Here is a 23,193-nt window from a genome sequence, read left to right on the forward strand (position 1 = left end):
AGAAAATCATAAATACAAGACTGTTGTAGAGACAGTGGACCTGGTAATGGATATTTATAAGCCCACAGCTCTGTATGTTCCTATTGTGAGTGTGTTTGGGAGAGCAGCTGAGAGGAGGGACAGAGTGGCAATGTCTTTTTCTTTAAGTGTGTTAATATTGATTTTTAGAAGCTCTGTGTTCCAACAATATAAATGCAAATGCCTGTAATTGGGAGCTGCGTGCAGAATTTCTCAACACAAAACATGCTCAACTTTTCATGACAATGAAAGGAAAATAAAAAGCCGCTTATTTATTGCTGGTGGTTTGAATCCTGGATTTCCTTTCAAGTTACTTTGCAGTGCTAAATAAAGTACCTAATTGCAGTGCTTGCAAAATTCAAATGGGTGCATTTGTTCTTCTGGTACCTTGTGGCTATTTGCAGTCTCTGGGCACCCTCAGCGTTATTTCAGCACATTCATAACTTCTGGTTGTGCTATGAGGAAACGCTGGGGTGGAAAAAAAGACTTAGAAGACCCACACGCCACTGGCGCAGGACAGTGCCGTAGCTGGCACGCGTATAGTCGGTGTTGGAAGCAGAAACGTGTGAGGATATCGGGGTAGCTCTTAAGAATGATCAGAGTCTGATTAAAGAAATCAAATGTCAGTGAACCTTTCCTTTTAATTCCAGTGCGCTGCTTCGCTCCACCTTCCCTCACCTGGAAAAGAGCAGAGAAGGTCCTTGGCTGTATGGATGTGGCTGAGCATTTTAAGCTCGCCAGGCTATTGTGAAATGTGAGAGAGCGCCTGGCTGCCTTTCTGAATCGTGGTCTGTTGGGGGTGTGTGTCTAAGTGCTCACCATTTCATAATAATTACTAATGAAATTCTAGATCTGTAATAACATTTTGGATATCTAAAACAAACCATATGCTTGTTAAAAAAAAAAAAAAAAAAAGTGGAAACAGATCAACTTTAAGCCATAAATTCTTGGTAATAGAGGCCTCTTTTTTTCCCCTTTCTGTTTATGTTTGATAGATATTTTTGTTTCTGCAGGAATGTCAACTCTTAATTTCATGATGTATCATGGGCTTAAGAAAATTGAATTTAATAAAGGCAAAAGATGAATGGCACCTTTAAAGGTCCCAACACTTGTCTTTATTAGCAGGACAAACTGCAGGGTCTCCAAACACTGCTTCTCTCCAAATGAAAGTTTAAATGAAAAGTACAGCAGTGTCACAGGTTAAATTTCATTGCAGGACTGGCTAACGTCGTTAGTGAGGAGTGGGGCTGATTTCATGGGGCTGGTATCTGTTGCCTTAGATACCAGTGGAGCAAACATTGCCAGAGACTGGAAAAATCTTTGCTATAGGAAGCGTGCAGATAAACAGCCTTTTGGGAAAGGTCCTTTACCACTTGCTTGAAAAACTGACCAAATAAGCCCAAAAGAGCTGCTGTTCTTTCTCCCAAGACATTGAAGTTGCTGCTCAGGTTCCACCCCGCTCCCTGGTTGCATATATCCCACAGACCTGCAGTAATTCTTGATATTGTTAAATTTTCCACATTTTTTAGTACAGCTTTTTTTATTTCCTCCGTATGTTTTAATCCGACCCTCCTGGAAGTGCTTTTTGCCTTTGGGTCTGGAGGCAAATGACGCCTTTGTGTATCAGATCAGCCGGCTGGGCTGTCTTTCAGTCCCTCTTTGCATCCAGCCACTTGATGGCCCCTGAGGATATTTCTGTTCCCTTAGGACTGATGTCTGCATTGCAACGCAGGCTTGCTGTGAAATCGAATCTGTGCATGCCTCCCTCTGGGAGGGAGGCCGTTGGTCTTGCCCTGCCGTGGACTTGCCCGCTTCAAAGATTGCCCTTGGTCTGGGTTGCAGAGCCAAAAGGTAACACATTTCCCCAGCCCCTTCTACAGACTGCTTGAGGAAGGAGAGCAGTATTTGGCAGATAGGGTAGTAACACGTATTGGCCAGCCTGGGGTTAAGCCTGGCTCTGTTAGGACATCCATTTGCTTCCAACTTTGCAGTCCACTTTCCTTCTGAACAGAAATGTGCTGCATTCAGTGTCTGCCCGTGATGGTTGGTTATTTCAAGAGGAGAAATTCATTCAGCTGTGTCCAGCCTGCCTTATTCTGATCACCAGCTTCTGTTGTCTCCGCTGGTAATTCTGGATGGCTGAAGTTGACAAATTTGACTTCCCCCAACGGAAGATCTGAGTGATGCTCAGGCATTTTGCAGAGTTGGAGCAGTGTTTTTCTCTGCCTTTTTACATCCTTCTGCCCTTCCAGCCACAGCCCCAGTATGGTCCCTTCGTCACTCTTGCGTGGTTGTGGGGCTGGCGGAAAGGATGCGCCCAAACCTCTTCAGCGCAGCACGTGCGAGTACAGCAAAGCTGACAGCGGGGAAACCATGAAGCCCTGCATTGCCTGCTGTTTGGCCGCTCAGCGTCTACGCCTGGGCGCTTCATCACCCTTAACGTTTTCCAGCTTTTCCTCTCGGCTGGCAGCACGTTCCTCCTGAGCCTGGGTTGACCGTGCCCTGCTGGCATGGCCCTCAGCTCGGCTGCTTCTGGGAGCCGTCGTGGTTACGGAGCTGAGTTCGTGCCTTCCCCCCGAGATGGAAACTGGGTGATTCCACTGGCTATTTAAATTATTTGTTGTTTGCATTTACCCACCCATCCTCTTGCCCTCCTTCTGGCTGCCGGGGTGGTGATGTCCTCAGCTCAGATATGTGACCTCATGATAATTTCTGCCTGCAGGTCATGGAGGTTGCAGCCCAGGTCCAAAACCTGTGTTAGTTCTCTGCAGTGATTGTGTTTTCCACATGCTAATTTTACTTGCTGGAGTTGGATTTTTTTTTATTTATTTTTTATTATTTCTTATTTGTCTCTTCCAGATGTTTTCAGGCAGTTTTTTTTGTTGTTAAACTAATTCCATTCATGTTTTAAAAATTTATGAAAGCGCTAATAAAAATGTCAAAGTGGTAAAAATGTTAGCTTTTGCTCTGCTTTGATTAAATTTTGCAAACTGTTTTTGAATATTAAAAAGCAATATTTTTTTTATTCTCTCTCCCTCTCTCTCTTTCTCTCCAGAAGTGATTTGAGAGGCTTGTTGCATGGATATCACTCAGCAGGCTCATTTGCACTCCAGAACGTTGGTGCCATGCATCTCTATTAAATAACATAGACAAATTATTCTTTAAAGACACCAAACAAATTGTCACTTCTCTTGCATTAAACTGGAAGGAGGAGAGGGAGCGGGGAAGGAGGGGGGTGAACACAAAGGATTTTATCGCTTTTATTCAGTGGGCGGCTTTTTTAATTTCATGTATATTTTTTAATAATTGAGAAATCCATCGTAACTGGATTTGTTTAAACTTTTTATTAACAGGTCCATGTAAATTTTTGATTGCTGATTATTCAAATAATTGAACATTCTTCTGATGAAGAACGTTTTTATTTCCCTATCAGCATAAATTGGCTATAGAGAGAAACATAAAGCAGGGCTTGCTTCTGTGCTGTATCCAATAGGGGTGGTTTTTGCAGGAGGACTTACAGTTCCTCTTCCCTCTCTGTTGGAGGAGAGTGATGCTCTTTGCTGCTTTTTTCAACCTCGCCTGGGAAGGAGGTGCTTCGTGCACTAGCATGCAAATTCTTAAGAAGCTCCTGTTGTCTGTCTGGTGCCCTCCAGAAGGAGTGAGTGGTAGAGAGGGTGGAGCTGATCATCAGAGGGCATCCTGTCTGAGATGTCATTACTAACCAGAAGTGAACCCACTGCAAGCTTTTCTCTGTGTTCTCTGGGTAGCACGTGCAGGTGGTGCCATGTTGTCTTCCTCTTGAAAGGTTCAGCTTGAGGCAACAGCGAGTGCAGATGCTGCCCTGAGCACAAAGACCTACCGGTATGTCCCAGCTGGGGCCAGTGTGTGATGTGTGTCAGCACCGTGCTCCTTAACATTAGCAGCGCTGGACGTGTTCTCTGCACTTGCGTGACTCTCCCATTTGTAGTGCAGAGCTTCGTGTTGCCCTCGTTTCTGTTTGGGACCATCACCCCCCTCTTCTTACTGCCATCTTGCTAGCATGGGTCTTTCCTAGCTTCGCTTCTTTGTTTGATTTAAATGAACAGCTGCTTTTCTTTTTACCTTATTCAGGAAATCATCGAATTCCCTATCCTGAAGCTGAATGGCAGGACGATGGAGATTGAATCCACCTTTCACATGTATGTTCAGCCTGTGGTGCATCCCCAGCTTACGCCCTTCTGTACAGAGGTAAAGTGCAAAGGTTCCCCAGTGCACCAAGAGTATCTCTGGGAAGCAGGTTTTCATTGCACCAGGGGTTGGGATCACCTCCTCAGGATGCAGCTGCAAGGCATGGTGTTGGGCCAGGCTCATGTTAAGGATAAGGGAAATGATCTTTATTATTGTAGAAGCATGTAAAGGCTTTGGTTTGGATTTGTAACTAACTCGAGTTACGGCTATAATCTCCTAACAAAGATCACTTGCTTATGTAACTAATGAATGTATTCCTGGGTGACCGCATAATTAAAATATTAATGCTGTATTAGCAATTGGTCAAGATACTGGAGCTTGTCTGTAAGCTCTTAATGATTGTGCTATGCTGCTCTTTGGTGGGGAAGGTCAAAGAGAGCCTGGTCGAAAGGAAGCGTTGTACTGCTCCATGGTTCAGAAGCTCTAAATGACTCTCCTATGTGCTTGCTTATTGTGATTTGATGAGCTCCTCAGAGTGGTAAGACAACCTTACATCTCTTTTTTTAAGATTCTTTTTTGATGTGCCAGTAGGGTGCTTGAAACGATTGCTGGAGAAGTGAGGTCTTTTTACTTGGTTGCACTCATTGCCAAGGAGATATAGGTGAGAAGATGAAGATGGCATGCGAGGAGTTCGGTAAATATGATTCCTTATGGATCCAAGGAGTCAGGGAAGAGGGATTAATTTTTTTTTCATTGAGCACAAAAAGTTAACTGTTTCTGCAAGTTGTGTGCTTCTTCCCTACTGCAGCCAGGGAGGTTTTCTAAATTCCCTTTGCTCTGAGCTTTTTCCCCTGCAACTCCACTGTTTTGCCGTTGGCCAGCCCAGGCACTAAAATACTAACTAGGGGAATCAGAGAATCCGAGTTCTTTGCAGACAGGACTGGGACTGTTGACGCCATGAAGCATTTTCCGTGACCTCAATGGCTGCAGAATCTGGCCCTCAGCACACTTGTCCTATGTGGACTAACTTGATTAAATGACTTCTCTATGCTGCATGGAGCCTCTCCAAGGTCAGCCAGACCCTTCCAAATTTCCTCATTTTAAAAACAAATACATGTTTTCATTGTCCTACTGTAACTGCAAAACAGGTGAAGATATTTCATTTAAACTTTGGGGGGAAAAAGAAGAAGAAAAAAAAAAAAGAAAAAAAAACCCTAAGCACAGACAACAGGAGAGGCTTTCAGAAAGCTATAAATGTATGAAAACAGGGAACTATAATGAAAAATCTTTTGCAGCCTTATTACTAGAAGGCTGGACAACTACTTTGGCTGTCCTAACCCACAAGGGACTTTCTGGACATGTGCTTGTGCAAATGTATGCTGTGATAAACTTTAAAGCTTGCACCTGATTTGTGTTAAGAGACATGTTATGTTGTGGAGTAAGGCTGAAAGTGTAAGTTTTATATGTCATCTACATTCTAAAGAAGTTTTCTCATTAATTAACTCCTAATGAAGTTACATTTTGGAGAAATTCCTCTGTTTTGTCCTTCTTGCCAGCGCTGAAGGTTACAATTCTGTTAACTGCCTGCAAGAAAATCTGACTTGTTTGTCATGGTTTTCCAAGCTGAATGCAGTCTGAAGCATGCTGTGGTGTGAAGAGGCACTAGGGGTTTGATGCTGGGATTAGTGGCTTGGAGGTCCTCTGGACACTGAGCTTGTGGTAGAGATGTCCACCCCATCTTATGCTCCTTCGGTGCAGTGCCACTTTGTCTGTCTTCTTTTGCTCTTCGGAGCCCAGATGCCTGGAGCAGGTATTTGTGACTCTTGAGTGTTTGTGTCTCCTGTGGATAGAGTAGTAGAGCGAGAGAGAGAGGTTGTGTGCTGAGCAGTGGTATGCCGTGTAGTGGATTGTGCATTTATAGGAGGCCCAAGAATGGGGATGGACTTCCCTGCTGCAGCATCGTGCTGCAGTCTCTGCTCTGCAGCTGACCTGCCTGGTAGCGTGTGTACAGAGTGAAATAAAAATGGACAGCTGTGAAGCCAACAGGCAAAATGGTCTTAAAAAATCCTCCAGTGTGTATCTGTGGTACAGAATAGTCAAGCACACCAGGCTTGAGAAATTCTCTGCCATTAACAGTGTGTGTTAGGGAGCTGCTTTTAATTATGGCCTGGAGACCACCGGCTTTTGGGCAAAACCTCTGAGTAGTCCATGCTGCTCAGTGCACAGCGTCTCTTCTGTGCCGCCTGCATTGGCAGACCTTCTGCCCTTCCCTAGCTAGGTTTCTGGGGGCTGATGTGAAGCCTGGGGAGCAGGGTAGTGCTGGAGGGGCCTGCTGCAGGATCTCGTGTCCAGCCTGACTTGGAAACACTGCATTAAGCGGAAGTAAACTGGTTGTACTGAGGATTTTGCTAAACAGTCACAAAGTACCTTTCCTTGTTTGCACCTGCTTTTTGGAAAGGCCATATTTGTTGCATAAAGACCTGTGGGATTTGTGACCCTTGCTGGGCAGCCCCAGTGGGCCAGGCCTGTGGTGATCATGTGGATGCCTGCCCTGAAGGCTGTATGAGTGATACTACCAGTTCAAGTGCCAGTTCCTTGTAAGAGCTGATGTTGCTACTACAGTAAATCCTCTGCTCACTGCAGACCTCTGGCTTGCTCTTTCTTACTCCATTACGCTTTTCCGCCTTAGACTCCGGCTCTTGTTCCTGCTCTTGCTCCATCATGCTAAGCAAGAGAGCCTGGGCACCTCCTGCACAGGACTGGCGGAGCTCAGAGCATCTCCCTCCCTCTTCACACACTTGGTCCTGCTGGAGAGGACAAGACACTTGCCTGTGGCTCATGGAATGCTTTCTGCTGTGCTGACAACTCCCTTCCAGCAAGCTGCCTCTATCATGTGTGCTACTGGCTTTTGGGGATGTGATGTGAGGATGAAAGGCAGAAGGGCCATAGTCAGATCTTGAGGCAAGAGCTGGGATGTGCTGTGTACTCAGCCTTCAGCCCCTGTGAAGCCAGTGCCTGCAGAGCTCCCAACCATCAACTTTCAGCTCTTTTATGTTTTCTAAAAAATACCCATTTTGCTAAATGCCAATGAAGGACTTTGTCTAGGCACCTCTACTTACAAAGGGTGAGATTTATTGGCCTCTTTGTCTACAAAGAAAGACCAGGGCTGATTATCAGATTGTACACCAGAGACAAGTGCTTATGTAATCAGCAAACTGTCTTAAAGTAGAAATATGATGGTTTCCGAGATAAACTCTGTAGGAAAAACAGTGGTGTTGACATTACACCGGAACCTGTCTGCTGTGCTGCTTTCCCCCCGCCTCTGCTTGCTGTCTTTACCAGGAAGCAAGAAGACTGCTGCATAAAGAATATGTGTGAGAGGATTACTGGTGTCCTTTGATATCACTCCCTGGATCTGGAGCATCACTTGAATTTGTCTTCCTTCCAGAAGAAGACGGCACAGCATGGGAATGGTGTCTACAAGGGTGTAGTACTCATGGGCACCCTCATGGCATCCCCTTGCTTTAGTCTTGCTCTGTGTCTGCGCATACCCCTGGTCATGAGAAGACTCCTCTGATGTCCTGCACCAGCAGCCAGGAGCGTATCTTCCCATGCTTGTGCCAGTTCGTTCTGTAGCCCTGATCCTGTCCCTTTTCTCTTCACCTATCTCTGTAAAACAACAGCTCCTGAAGCTTGGTTATGCTGAGTGATGCAAAGAACGTTTAGGCTGAGAAGGTGGAAAGCACTTGAAGGTAGCTAAAAGCTGTTGTTAGACATAAAAAACTCATCATGCCCCTACCACTTCCATACTACTGGAAGATACCAGTGGTTTGTCTAGTTGCTGCCCAAGAGAACTCATGCCAAGTGCTTAAGTGAAAGATTCTGTCTGCATGCAAGATGCTCACATAGGGTTTTTCATGGTATTTTGCTCTTTTTTAATGACTAATTTTTATTGATTTTTTTTCCCCTGAAGGAATGAACAATAAAAGTACAAAAAGAAAAATGCCTTATAACTTGTTTATGTTCCCAAGTACCATGTGCTTCATAGGATCACCAGTCAACTTTACAATAGCATAGTTTTAGGCTTTTATACTTTATCAAAGCTGCAAGACCAAATAGTGCTGCAGACACCCAGTGCACTAGGTTGAGTGTTACAGATATGTGTAACTGTGGACAGAATGGAGCAGTGACGGTGAGCGAGCAGAGATCCGGACTCTTTTGAGCAATCTCCGTTGTTTGTTTTGAAGTATAGCCGTGGAGTGGGTGTATATCCCTTTGTATTCATACATGTGATTTCTGCTGTGAGGGTCTTGGTGGGTGTCTGCGCGGCGAGGTGCACTTGTCTGAGTGAGCTGGGATTTGCTTGGCCCTGTGGGTGAGGAGGGGTTATTTCCCTTCTTTCAGGAAGGGTAGGAGTCTTGGGTAAAATCAAACAGTGACTCCCCTGCTACTGCTTTCCCATCCCTCCTTCCGTCATGAACGGAGGTGTCTGGATTAGGCCATTCTAGCCCCACCTACCTGTACCCATCAGGGAGTGCAGCACTGAGCAGATGCAGTGGAAGCCATTCGCATGGCCCTGGCTGTGATCCTGAGAAGCTGCCTGTCACACTTCCCCAAGTGCTCAACTTTTATTTCCAGAGGTTCGATCTGATCTGCCCTCAGAGAGCTAGAGCCAGTGCTTTGCAGCAGGTGAGCTACCCATCTTTGGCAGGTAAATGCATGGAGAAGATGACACCAAGAAAAGGAAGAAACAAGCCAATGAGTGTTAAAACCCGCTCTAAAGAGCCACGCATTAATCTCGTAAATCTATCTGCCTCTTAGAGTATGGGAAGTCTGTAGGCAGCAGTTGTTACCCAATTAAAATACAGATTAATATAAAAACAGTTTCTGAAATATAAAAGAGTGTCTGTGTCCCCCCACCTCCTTAAAATTCCATCTAATAATGACCTGATGAACTTCAGAAGCCCACCTAGAGGAACTCTGCATTCTTAAAATTAAAATACTTTGCCTAAAAGGTATATATTACTATTCCATGGAAGTCACTGTGAGAAAATAATCTTTCCACTTACAGCTTATTTAGTGAGTCAGGTATTTGGTATTCATTAAATGTAATTACAATTTAATTGAAGTTTAATCTTTTTTTCTTTCTTCCTAGTTCAGTGCTGTAAGCCAAGCAGCCGAAGGAACAGAGAGGTAGAAACAGTTGAGCTAGTTTCAGTTGCCATGTGTTTAATAATACAGAGCCCTGTGGTTTGGTACAGGGCTTATGTTTCACAACTAGGCAGAGCTGGTATGAGTTGCTCTTCACTGATGGGAAAGTTGTTGGTGACTCATGACTGGGGGGTTTGGATGCTGCACGGAGGTGGTAGGGCATGCTCTTACGCTGTGTTTGACCTTTGTTTTATGAAAATGTGTGAGATGTGTAGCTTCAGGAAAGTGCAATATAAAGCAAAATACTGTAGTGTGCGCTTGTTTTAATAACGATTTTTTTAATTACTTGGGTGCATTGATGGCAAGTTACTGACCTCCAATATTCAATATGTTAAAAGACAATTTTGTCAGTTGGAAGGCAGGCAGAAAAAATTATTTATTTTCCACATGCCTCAAGCTATCCTGGGCAGACACAGTCAAAGACCCATGAGCCTTTATATTTTTGTGCATGTACTTACCTTTAAATAGCCACGCAGTCCTGGTAAAGTCAGTGGAATTAGCTGTTGGCAGGGTCTGTCCCTAAGAAGCCCACTGAAAAAAGCAAGTGTACTATAGTTGGAAGAAAATGTTTTTTCTTCAGGTTTCATTCAGTTTCTTTAAATATGATGTTTGTTGTCTACGATTTAAAATGCGGAAGAGTGTTGCGATGGATTATCAGGTAATACATATACTTGCTGCCATCACAGTGGAGGATGAATGGATTCTCTACACTTCTCATTTACCAATAATAGTTTATTCTGTTTATCTAATACTATGCAATTTTGGTGTCGTCATGATAGCAGGGGAATGCCTGAAGATACCAGTAGCTACTTCTGTATGTGCAAGTCAGGGCAACATTAAAACTGGAAACTATGTGTTGAAGAAAGGCAGCAAGTTGGGTATGGTGTCAGTACATGAAGCAGAGGGCATCACTGCACCCCTGAGTGGATCCTGTTCTGTTGGGAGTTCGGTGTTTTATGGTGTGGGTAGGAGCCCTCCTGCTTTGCTGTATTTGAGGTGAAGCTCTGCCCTTGCTTGTGGTGAGAGAGCTGCCAGGGGCACTTTGCCATGGCTTACTCCTCAGTATTGTCCGCACAGATCACAGGAACGTCTTTTAGCTGCAGGAAGGAGGAAAGGAGAGGAGATTTTCTAATGAACTTTTGACTGCTGTTCTGATTCCTGCTTTCTGTTTGTGTCTTGTTTCAGCTGACTGGGATTATTCAAGGCATGGTGGATGGGCAGCCAAGCCTCCAGCAAGTGCTTGAGGTAAGAAGAATAACCTTTAGTTCCCGAACTCTGACCTCAGGTCCTGTCCTCCCCTCTCCATTTCTTGCCCTGCACCCTCCCCCTTTTCTGAGAATCGAACTACGCAATTTGACTATGATTACAGCTTCATTAGAATAACATTTGCTGTCACGTTGGTGACATGCTGCTGAGAGTATTGAACCATTGATCTGTCATCTCCAGCTGTTCATGTCAAGGGTACTGACAAGGTATCCAAACTCCTGCCAGCAGACCCGAGAAGAGGCTATTCTTGCTTGAGCCAGTTTTAAAGCACCAAGACATTGCTTGAGACCATTGCTCTGGTAGCTCTGCCTCCTTTTTCTTCCACTCCCTCAGCACCTTATTAAATTAATTTTCTCTACCTATTTAAATGCTCAATAATACATGTAGTGTAGAAAGAAAATGCCTCTAAAATCTAATCTGGAGCATGTGCAAATGCAGAGATAGCCCTAATAATGCCATCTGCTAATGTTGAATTCCTAGAGCATTTAGGGCTTAATTAGCTTGGAAGTATTTCTCCATCAATAGCTTTTGTTGGTAGTCAAATAGTGAAGGAAACCTCCTCAAGCAGAGCCCTCTCAGACTGCAGGTTGCTGTTCGATGCATTGTCTCTGTCAGGATTTCCATTGCTGTGTTACCTAATTGTTCCTAATCAGAATAATTGCAACAATTGGTTATGTGAGGAAATCAAATTAAAGGCTTTAAAATCCTCCGTGGAGACAGCACTTCATGGGCGCTTATATCAGGGATTTTAGAAAGGTTACAGCTGCTGTCCCGTGCTCCTTGGAGCTTTGTACAGGGATGGATGTGAGATCCCAGCAACCCAACGGAGGCAAAAGTGCCTCGCAGGGACAGGAGGCTGGATGCTACTTTCAGTGGTGCTTTCCCCTGAGAGGGCTGTTTTACAGTTGGTTGCAGAAGGAAGCCCCGTCCTCTGCTGAAAAGGCTGCAGGAGTGCCATGAGGCCAAAGATGGTATTCTGTGGAGGTGACATCTTACATCCAAGGCAACCTCTCTGCTCTGCCTGGTCCTAATGCTCCCCAGAAGACATATTACAGCAGTACATGTCTTTAAGCATAAGTATGTCTACACCTGCTTCCCCAAGGGGAAAGTCCTGTTTGCTCAAATGCTACTGGAGTACTCCAAAAAATAGTTCACTCTGTTTTTAGAAGAATTTCTTACTATAGAAATATTTCTGCTTGTTTTTGAACACCTTTTCAGTACAATTAATACAGTTGTAGCTTTCTGGGTTAAAATGAGATTTGGGCTATCTGAAAATAAATTTTTTGGTTAAAATGAGATTCTGAGGCATGGTAGTTTTTTTCAGGAGCTGAAGGCATCCAGTGAGGGAGAAGAGGAGGGGATTTCTCTTGCCAAGGCACTGGAAATGCTGTTATGCAGCCTCACTAACAGCAGCCAATTGCCTGTCACCTGCCACCAGAAGGTTTCAGGCATTTTATAATAAGAGCTTGTTAGATCTAGCTGGAATACTGCAAGTGTTTATGATAAAGGTTTGTTCTAGCTTAGTTATGCCTGGTTAATCGCCAAGGTGGATATGCATCTTCCAGATTAATGTAATCCATTTCCAAAGTGAATCCAGAACAACTGTGCCTATGGGGAAGTCGATCAAGAATATTGATCTTGTTTCCCCTTCGGTTCCCAATCTGATACCTGGAGGACCGTAGTGGACCCTCTAGGTTTAGATTCTCCCCACTCCTGGCCTACACTAGAAAACTTCAACACATAAAGAGGTTTCTCATCACTGATGGGGACTCAAGTTACATTTCGTAACCAGCCCATTTGATACGGAGAGAAGAAAAGAGGAGAGAAGTCAAGTAATACTGCATCTGTATTGTCCCATTAGCACTGCACAACTTCCATCCTTCTATGAGCAGAGCTGCTGTGGTGTCTGATAAAGATCATCTCTGCTCTGGTTGCCTGATGTCTCCTATCAGAAATCTTCAAAGGTCCAAATGTGCTGTTGAGATGGCAAGCGAAGAGAGAGAGGGAGAGGGGTGGATAACATCACAATTTTCTTCTCTCTTGATTGCAAGCAGCTTATCTGAGTTTAACTGTTGTGGCTCGGCCTGTCTCTGCAAAACTCATCCCCTTTTCTTGCCTTCCTTTCAGAGGGTTGACGAGTGGATGGCAAAGGAAGGCCTCTTAGATCCCAGCGTCAAGTCGATTTTTGTGACCTGTGGTGACTGGGATTTGAAAGTGATGTGAGTATGGAAGCGGGGGGAGATTTTTTTCAGCTTTATTACTCCATGCCTGCCTGTAGTGTGTACATCTTTGCAAACATTTCCTGCCTGGAAACAAAATTCTCCTTCCACCTTGGATTGCTGTAGTTGTTACTGACTAGTATGATTTCACAGATCTCTGGTTTGGTCGAGAAGAATGGAGGATGCTCATCTCCTGGCTCCATTTTGTTCCTTCCTTGTTAATTCTGCTGCAGCCTTGGCTATGTTTAACCTCTTGCCAGTGGAGAGCTGTGACTGAGAAGTCTGCAAGCACTCTTCATGCTGCACTCGATTTTTGCAGTGGCTCCCCTTAGTTTCTAAGCCTCTTGCATCCACAAGCCTCTGACAGTCCCAAGTCTTTGTTTCCTGGGGAGTCATTGTTTGTTATGCATAATGAGGAGTAGAGGAGAGTTGCTTAAGAAGAAAGGTGGGTGCTGGGCATAGTGCAAGATCACTGTACAGGATATTCTCTATAGCAAATGAGTTCTGTTCATACCCAAGAAAAGCTTTAAACTGGGGTTTTGTGGTGTTTCCTCTTTTACCTATTATACTTCCCAAAGAGAAGAGGATGTTGCTCTTGTTTCTGACTTTCCTGGTCCCTGAATGCTTCAGTCTAGATTTCATCCTGAGAGATTGGGTGAATAAAATGTTACCCCTTCATTCAGTAAATTGTGATGCACATACTGCATCCTGCCTGGCATCTCCTCTGGGAATAGAGAGGATTAGATTTCCATGCAGAGGAGGGAACAGAAATAAGGGTGAGTATCTCTAAGAGCACACAAAAAAGCCTTTGTCTCACTGCGCAGCCAAGTCAAGCAAGGATCCTTACCTGACTTTTATATGAAAGGCCTTCCCTCTGTTGCCTTGGTGCATTAACCATATTCAAACCATGGACTAGTCTTTGGAAGGAGAATACAAGCCAAGATTGGCACACTTTATCCATGTTTTTATCATTGAGGTATGCTTATTAGCTGGGCAACAGTATTGAAAGAGTACCACATGGGAACCTGCACTGGGATCTACAGGTGCTGATATACATGCATGTCTCATTATGAAAGTAGCTGGACTAGCAGCCTAAAATTTGATTTTTTTTTTTAAGGAGTTAAGTGTCAAAGAATTAGATTAGTCTAATCCCTAAGGTGTTTGCAAATCAGAGTCACATTGTGCTGAATTCACTTGGATTCCTATAATCTCTCGTCAGCTTTTTATTTCCTTAGAGTGCTGGGTAAAGACTCTTGTTGTTATCACATCGATAAAGCTTGGGCCTGACATATCCAGTGTTAAACTGACATCCACAACTCGTTAGTAGTTACTTGGTTTTCACTTTGACATTGGTTTCCCTAAGTCTGAAGCCTAAATAAACTACATGCAGCCTGGGAGCAATCAGCACTGGTTCTTTCCTGCAGAGTGGTCTTTGTAGAGTGGCAGCTCCTTGCCTGTTCTTGGTATGATTAGTGAGACATGAGATGTGAGGACTGAAGTGGCAGCACAAGCTCCAGTGGAGAGGGGGAATTTGCCATGCTCCAGACAGTCTGGCATGCTAGTTTTTGAGTCAAAACCTGAGTGTTCACTGGGGCCATGTCCAGAACTGGTGTATGAGTGTATTCCCTAATTCCTACACAACCGGTTTAAATTAAAAGTGGGGCTTATTTTTCTTTATGTTTAAACTTTTGTTAGAGACCAATACAGTGACAGCTGAGGAATGTGCCGAACTCTCGTTTCTCATCTGTTCTCTTTTCTCAGCTCTTTACTTCTGTATTGCTGTCCTGAGATTCCAGTTTACTGTTTTTGGTGATGGTTGTAAGGAACAGAGTTGTGACTTGCCTGTGCACAAAGCCCATCTTTCCATCCCTTCCACTGTGGAATAAGGGTCCCCAGCTAATGGCATCCTAACTTGGTTATCTGTATGGAACAGGCAACCTTCTGAGGGTTTTTGCTTCAAAGCTCTACAGAAGGCAAAGGGTGACTGGGTCCTCTCCTCTGCTAAGAGCTACTGATTTTTCTCCCAGACCCAGGAAAAGCTGTTCTTGATCCTCATTATGCCACCTGTCTTGGGGCCAGAAAGACACTTTGTTCTGCAGATGCTCTGCACATCTCCTTGCAAGTTGCCTGTGATCCTTAAAGTGAGTGAATTGCTCTCTATCGTCTTCGTTGCTCTTAAAGCAACATGTTTGTCTTGCCTCAAAACTGTGAGCTGCTGACTCGTTTTGCTGCTAGATTTCTCTATCCGTGGCTGATTGGTTTTGATGATAATAATAATAATAAAAAAAAGTACCAGACAAAACAGAAGTGAAGATCGACCCTACTCCTGGTGAGCTGTGGGTGTTGTGGAGTGAGCTGGCCAGCAGGACATGCAGTTCTGGAGCTGAGATACTTGATTCACCATTTGTAGTGGTCTCTCGCATGGATTGTACCTTACTAGTCAGCTGGAAAAGAAGACTCCACTCCTGGCCATGAGGTTGTAGTGAGTGGTTCATTTCTCCCTCTTCCTTTTTAATTTTTTTTTTAAACCATTAACTTCAGAGTTCAATCCTGAAGCATCTCCAGGGCAAAGCTGAAAATACATTTCATGTTTCCAACCACACGGATACAGAGAGTCTGGATGCAGCCGCTTGGTGAGTAGCACATCACGCCGCTCCGTCACCGATTGGGTGCAGTAGCGTGTAGCATCACATCTGATTAGTGCTATGCCAGTGAATGAGGCTTGAGTGAGGACTCCCTGCCAGCTCTGACTTGTCTCATTTCCCATTGCTTTTATCCGTCACCACAAATGCCGAGTCTCCCTCCTGAACTAATTAAGTTTGTGTGTGTTTAGACACATTGCCAAATAGGGTTTAGCAAAGCAGAACTGAGCATCTCTTTTTAAACAGGGAAACCACAGAGCTGAAACAAGGCTATTCAGACAAGGGGATACAGCATCAGGGAAGTGGAACATATAGGAAATATTCCAGGGAATCACTCTGTACTTCCCTAAAAGACTTAGTGTAGTCAGTGCCTCTTCTACTATGTGGAGGCTACACATTTGGCACTGAAGGCACTAGGGTCATGGGCAGGGAGGTAGTGGCTACTTATCCAAGGTTGCTGGAGTATGTTTTTGGCAGTATTGCACAATAGAAAAAAGAATTCCGAGGGGATTCAGGAAAATGAGGTGAGATGTTCCTAGAAGAACAAGGTCCTTTCTCTGAGGTTAAGACACAAGCACTAGAACCTGCTTCAAGTACTTGCAGGCTGTGCACATTGTGTAGATGGTGGAAAGGCGTAGTGCAAACAGTCTGATTCATGCATAGCCCTTGTAAGTGCTTGTGGTTTCAGAAGTGCTGGTCCTGTGGGGCTTCAGTGTTTTACTTGCACCCCCAGTGGAGGCTCATCTGTCTGCTTAAATGCAGCCCTACAGAGTGAGGTCTTGATGTATTTATTACAAAACTTTACCACCTGGCTTTTGAGCAAATTTAGGAGGAGAGGGGCAGAGTAACTTGTGGGAGTGCAAGAGGTGTGGGTGGAAGGCGGATGTTTGCTTGGATGCCAGGATTTGTGTCTCATGCTAGATCTTGGTGGCAACGTGTTGTCCTCAGCACTCTGTAGCCGCTGCTGGAGGCACAGCACTCATGCTTCCTTAGTAATGTAATGCTTTCTGAAGAGCTGCTGGCTACCAAGGATGCGAGTGTGGCAGAGCTCCCTGGCTTAGGGAGCTGTGACTTGAGGCAGGTCCATTCATAACTCTGCTCCTTTTCTCAGATTCCTTAGCTTAGTAATAACAACTGCTTTTGGTATCCAGCGGTGTCTGGGCCTGTAGCATTCGAGATAGAAACTCAGCTCCTGAAAGACCTGTGGAGCCTCTACTTGGCTCGGGGGTCTTCAGAGATTGAGGCACTGCATGGATTCAGACTTGTTTTTTCTCACACATTGGAAGACCACAAAACTGTTTCTCTCTAGCTTCCTTCTGACGATTGAGAACACAAGTTACAGTGAGCTGGGTGCCCGAAAAGGGATACCAAGCGTTTGGAAATGGCTTATGGGGGCTCAGCACATGAGTAAAGGTCCCCAGTCTTGCCACCAAAGGCTGTGTCATGGCTGTGGTGCAACAGCCCAGAGAGAGTCCCTATTGGAATGACTAGGTTGTTGCTGTGAAAGCCCATTGCACAAGAGGGCTCAGAAATTGAATACTGATCCTTCCCTGACTGTGCTTGGATTAACCAGCTTTCAGTACTTGATGTGTGTGAACTGGGCTGGAATGGGGGGAGGCAGCAGCTCTCCTCCCACCCCTCCCCTTCCGTCTTGTTAAGATGCAATTTCTTTAATGAGGAAAACCTCTTGAGTAGGAACATCACCTTTCTGAAGGCTTGTCCTGACAAGGCAGTTCAAGCCGACAGAATCGCATATCAACTTCAGCAAATATCAGTCACTCATTACAGAGACTCTTTTTCCCCCACCCCCCAGCAACACCCCTCGTTCCCAGGCAAGGGAATGAATCATACTACTGCTCTTGAATACATCATGACAGTCATGGTTCTAATGAGAGAGGGCCATTCATTCTGGGTGGAAAGTTCCCTGTGTCGACACAGAAATGTTATTAATTAAAGAGAGCTACCTGAAGCAAAAGATGAAAGGAGCACCAGACCTGCCAAGCTAACGTATGAGTGGGGATACAGCCTCGTTAGGCACACGGTCCTCAGGCCGCTGAGTGCTCAGCAGAAGGATTGCTTTAGCCTGTTGCAAGGAGCTATCCTCCAAGTTTAAAAGCTCCAGAGCCAGATTCAGACCTGATGTGGACCTCATCCTGCATCCAAGATGGAACTGCCGTTACGGTTAAGCAAATTACATTGATGTGATATTGGGTAATGGGGTAACATACTTCTGAAGGGCTAAGGGAGCTGCTGACTGCAAATGATTTTAGGGGGAAGAGAGGTACTTGGTGTCTGCCAGGGTGCCAGGGTTGAGTCCTTGTATTGTAAACGCTTTAGCATGCTTTATCCCTTCTAAAATGTCAGATTGCCTTCTGCCATGTACGGAAGCATTCTGCTGCCTCTTTAAGTGCAATGTGAATTAATCTTGGAAATAAAAGACAGATGTTTATTGTGTGTTTAGCTACAGAGCTGAGATGGGGTGAGGTTAAGTGATATGCCTGTAGACATGCGTGGAGTCAGAGGCAGAGAAAGGAACTGAAGCCAGATCTGCTGAATCTAAGTGCAGCACCTTAATGTCAAGAGCATCAGTTAATCCTTCTTATTCCAGTTTTAGGTCATTCCGCAAACACGTTGGATGTAATTGGATAGGTAAAAATGCATACAGGCTGTGCTCTGTATACTTCTGATATGAAGATGCTTGTACTGCACTTACTGTGGAAGATCAGAACATGTTAATTTATTTCTTTACAGGAAACTACTGCTCAGAAGTTTTTTATTTTGTTAAATAAGTGTTAAAAGGCAACTGCTCTCTAATATAGTGATAAAACACAGTGAAGTGTCTTGAAATGTTTATAGTCCTTGGTGCACTTTCTAAGTTGCGTATTAGTAAATTCTGAGCAGTGAATTATACCACTGCTTAATTTTATCTTGCACTTTTAATTCTTCCTGTGCAACTTAACTGGCTAGGAAGAGCGAAACACTTGCCTTCTCAGACCAGGCTCTGAGTGGGTTCAGTGGGTTTGTCTTTCCAGTCTTCTGCTGTGAAGGCTTGGTTTGAGATCTGCCTAAGGTCATAAGTGAAGAAGGATTGATGGCTTTAGTGTCCCTTGTGCATGCTGTTCTTTATCACAGAACCAGAAGCCCCTGCTTGGGGGAGAAATAGCAGAGTGCCACTGAACTGAGTGAGTGGCAACACTTGAGCTGGGGGAAGAGGCAGAAATGGCCTTGAGTGGGCTAGTGGGTTGGTAGCAGGGCAGGAAGTGTTTTCCGAGAGTGACTTGGAGAGTAACAGGGAAGACGGGTAACTGAAAAATGATGCAGTAACCCAAGTCTTAAAAACAATTAAACAAACACTCTCCAACTAGAAGCTTTTGATCAGCTTTTTCTCTTGTTGTTTTTAGTAGGAATCATTTTGCTGACCAAGCCTTTGTTGTATCCCTTTACGTGGTTACATTGGCTCAAGGAAGAGGCTGGTGAACTATTGTGCAGCGATGGGACTGAGTATGCAGGGTCAAGAACCTTTTGAGTCAGCTTGCTGCTGGAGTTGTTCATGCAATTACAGCCTGAAGTGCATTGCCAGAGCTAAGCAGGGGAGCCTTGTGAGCATGCTCTTCTCTAGCACTTACAGGGAGTAACACTGACCCCATTTGCTTCTGCAACCCTGCAGGCTTGCTTTTTGTGTTTCAAAGGAAATGATATCGCTTATGCAAAATAAATTCTGAATTTTTAGGTTTCTCCCACTGTACACTTTTATTTAAATGAGTGTAGTGCACTTTCATTATCCTTCTGCAGTGGTTCCCTTGGCTGTCTTCTGTTCCTGCCTTGGTTTGAAATCTGTTGATTGCATGAGAACTGCTGCGAGTTGTGTTGTCTGAGATGTGTGAATCTGGGAATGTCTTTGGGGATAAGTGTTGGACCTGAAATCTTTACATGGGGATCATCATAACATGGACTCTCACCTTCAGGTCTGCTGGCTCTCTGGCACATGATAGCAAAGACTTTTGCCATAGTTGGAGTTATACTGACCACGGATTTGGTGAGCTGTGATGCCTGATGTACTCTGTGGACTTTTGGCTCTGCTGCTTGGGAATTAAGTCCAAAGAAGTTGGAAGCAATGTGAAAGATGATGAGAAACTTGGAGTAAATTTATGGTGTAGGGGGGAATAAGACAGGCATTGCAACAAATACTTTATTTTCAGCAATGGACCATTGGGATGGGATAATCAATGAAGTAACATAACTCAAAATTTCATGCCTTTGGAAACAGTCGTGCAGAACTGAATGCAAGTCATTGGTCTCAGTTTCATCTGCTCATAGAGTGAGGAAAAATAATTCCCTCAACAGGAGGAATCTAAAAGGTGAGTTCCATACCCATTGTTATACTGCATTCAGGCAAAATGTCTTAGAAATTGAGAGATCCATAATGAATATTCAGTAAAAAGCATACCCTTGGCCCTCTCTACCTGGTTATCATGGTTATCCTGTGTCTCTGGGAACTGAAATGCTGGCTGACTTGAGGACTGTAGAGGATAAACCACTGGAAGGCTGTTTGGCCCAAGTCTTATTGTCTACAGAATGTGTGAAAAAGAGTAGTTTTATAAACTGGGAATTTCCTTTATTTGAAGAGTTTATTTTTTCCAAGCATTAGACAGCCAGGGCTAAAACATCATCTTTCTTCCTTTGGATGTCAGCTCTTCTTGCTTCCTGACCAAAGCAAAGCAGTTGTATATTGACATCAGTGCTGCTTTCCCAGTGGCTTGGCTGGGAATAGCTCTCTCATGACTTCTCTGGTTAGAGAGCTCTGCTTGAAAAATACAGCTAGCCTGGGAGCAGCGTCTTTCCCCTTTCACTTGCTCTATTCAAGCCTTGTGTAACTCGGTAGCTTGTCTGAAAGCATTTTATTTGTTTGTAAGTTTGTTTCCTGTTGGGAGCCATTTTCCTGGATGGGTTTAGTCCCTTTCTTCCTGAAGCTCCTAGCTGGCAAAGACCTACTAGGCCATCTTGAGGTCATCCCTGGTATTTTCCCTCCAGCGCGTTCTCCTGTGCATTGTCCAGCTGACTGTCCGTATCCTGAGGGGTGGACGTCTGGGTGTGTGCAGGGCACTTGGGAGCATGTTGGAGCTGCAGACTAACTTTCTGAGCTAAATTCATTCCATGCTGGAGTTGCTGTTTTCTATGCTTGAGCCGGGTGCTGTCCTCAGCCTGGCCTTCCAAACACTGTGTCTTGTGCTCAGAGATTCCCGGGGCCTGGGTCTTGACAGTGATGTGAGGCAAGTGAGGGTATGAGAAGGAAGAGCAGAACAGAAGAGTTTGGAGGAAGGAGAATGAGGAAACAGTGAAATGTGCTAGCAGGGTGGTTTCAGGGAAGCTCACACTATCGGGATTTTGTTGTGCCTAGGTCTTACCAACTTTGTCCCCTTCTCTTTGAGCAGGGCTTTCCTCCCCTCTCCCCAGCATCTATGTTCTGGGACACCATTCTTATCAGTCTTCTTGTCAGAGATTGGTCATCTCTTTTTCCCTGCTTCAATTTTTTCCAGCTGTGTGTGGGCCAGGCTTGGTCCGGATGGCCTGCCTCAATGCTGACCTGTAGGTCAGCCCAACAGAGGTGCTTGGGCATTGGGTGAGTTCAGCTTCCATTCCTGCGCAGGGTTGCATGTGTCCTCTGCAAACCAGGTGGAGGGAGGAGGCTGATGGGAGATTGCCAAGATCTCTCCTCTGCTGGAGCTTGCTGTGCTCCCAGCTCTGAAGAGAACAGTTACATTTTATGGACCATTTAGTTTCCCAATGGTGATCCTAATTCTTCACAGCATGTATGTGCCATTTCTTGGTTATTAAAAGGACCCCTGAAAAGGAGCTGCCCTCTGAGTCAGTGCTCCTCCATGCAGTTAATTGCAGGAGGGTTTTACTTACACTGTGAGGTTTAATATTTTCAAACCCTCCCTGTGCTAAGAGGGTGAATTAATACCCATGTCTCCCTGCGGCTGCGGGGAATGACCCTTGTCTGTTGCCTCTAAGCAAGTGGGGGAAGAACGTTTCTGTCTAGCGTAATTCAAACTTTGAATTGTTCTGGAGGAAGTCCACTTGCTTTCTGCATAGAGATCAAGGGCGCTTTAAGGGCTCGCTGGCCAGGTGTCTCGGTCTTTCATCTCAATATCCTTATATTGTGTGACACTTCAGGTGCCAAAATAGCTTCCATTCCTTGGGGGCCCAAGCAAGCTGCATGGTTACTGGGAAAGGAGTGATTACCTTTGACTGACAAGTTAGCTGAAGGATGGATTGCTGTGGTTACACAGCAGGTGTGAGATGGATGGATGGGAGGTGGTTTAAGGGGAGGCTGTTGTCAAGTCACTGTGGTGTATATGAGAAAACAGAGACAGCAAACCACTAGGCTGTGTATTTTAGGCGTGAGGAAGCTGCTGAATTGCGAAATACCAAATGAAATGTTACTGCCATGTGGAGCATGGCAGCGTGATAGAGTTCATGAGACTGGTGTGAAACAGACCACATGTGGCCAGTGTGGATGGGTTGAAGCATGCAGGGATGATACGCTTAGGTTGGATTTCGTCACTAGGGTTGTCTTGCTTAGGAGCATAGGACCTAGGTGGAAAGAATTCATGAAAAGAAATTGGAGCTTGCAAGGAGAGAGCTAAAAGTCATCAATTGCCAAAGTTTTCTGCATTGCTGCAGGCCTGGAGCAAGTTGTTGGCTTAAGTGGCTCTAAGCACCTTGGTCTTGCACTGGATTTACAGGTAAGGTGACGTTAGGAGGGGGTTAGTAACTAATTCTTCTTGCTGTGACCAGGATGGGAGATGATTCTGTCTTGCCACTTCTCCTCAGAAGTTTCTTCAGAAGCTGGTAAGGACTCTGGTTATGAAACCCAGGAAGCAAAGAGGATCCCTGGGTGCCTGACAATTCCTTTTCTGTGCTGGTTCATTCTTGCAGGCAGCCTCGGGCTGCCTGTCTCTTTGTTAAGGGAGTGACAGCAATGTGACACCGTGAAAATAATTACTAACAAATCACAGTGGTGACTGCAAACAGCTCGCTGTCTTCAGAGGCATGTCAGGGAGCATTAGAGCAGGGCCGTGGGAGCCGCACAGCGGCTAGGGGCTCTTTCTGTGCTCTAGGCTGAAGGAAGACGTTCAGAGACCTTTGGCGCCTGCCACCCCCACATCATTCCCTCTTGTTGGCTTTTCTTTCCTTCCTTCTTTCCCTGCCTTTGCCATCAATAATTAAGCCCATTAATTGCACAGTGAGTTCAGGAAAGCTGAGAATGGTAAGACCAGGCTTCTGCCTCCCCTGGATTCAGCAGCCAGTCACAAAGCAGTGGAGGAATTTCTGGAGGGCTGTCGTGGATGGACGCATGCAAGATGCATTCCCCATCTTGCAGCCTTTGCATGCTGCCCTGGGCAGTTATGTTTATTAACTTTGTGCTCCCAGGAATTTGTGTGCTGCTGATACAGTCGCAGAATGGCCTGTGTCCTTGCCCTCAGGAGCCCCCAATCTCCATGAACCTGAAAGTAGTTTGTTTGTACAGAGGGTCACAGCAAATGCAAAATTGACTGGCATCTCCAACAGAAAATGGGAAGAGGAGTGAGAGGACCTTCTAGATGCAGTGGGGATGATGCCAGTCAGCATGGCTGAAGCTCAAAGTGAACATGATCCTTGAGTGA

General features: G+C 45.0%; 1 protein-coding gene across 8 annotated transcripts in view; it reads left to right on the plus strand.

Moving 5' to 3' along the window:
- Positions 1-23,193, plus strand: part of ERI3 (ERI1 exoribonuclease family member 3) — a 149,155-nt gene that overhangs the window by 20,631 nt on the left and 105,331 nt on the right. For all 8 annotated transcript variants that reach the window (XM_062581908.1, XM_062581913.1, XM_062581912.1 and 5 more), the window contains 3 exons: positions 4,129-4,245; positions 10,582-10,641; positions 12,790-12,881. In XM_062581908.1, the coding sequence (XP_062437892.1) occupies positions 4,129-4,245; positions 10,582-10,641; positions 12,790-12,881 (269 nt within the window). The remainder of the gene's footprint in view (positions 1-4,128; positions 4,246-10,581; positions 10,642-12,789; positions 12,882-23,193) is intronic.

This window comes from Rhea pennata, chromosome 8 (assembly GCF_028389875.1).
Source record: "Rhea pennata isolate bPtePen1 chromosome 8, bPtePen1.pri, whole genome shotgun sequence".
Taxonomy (NCBI): domain Eukaryota; kingdom Metazoa; phylum Chordata; class Aves; order Rheiformes; family Rheidae; genus Rhea; species Rhea pennata.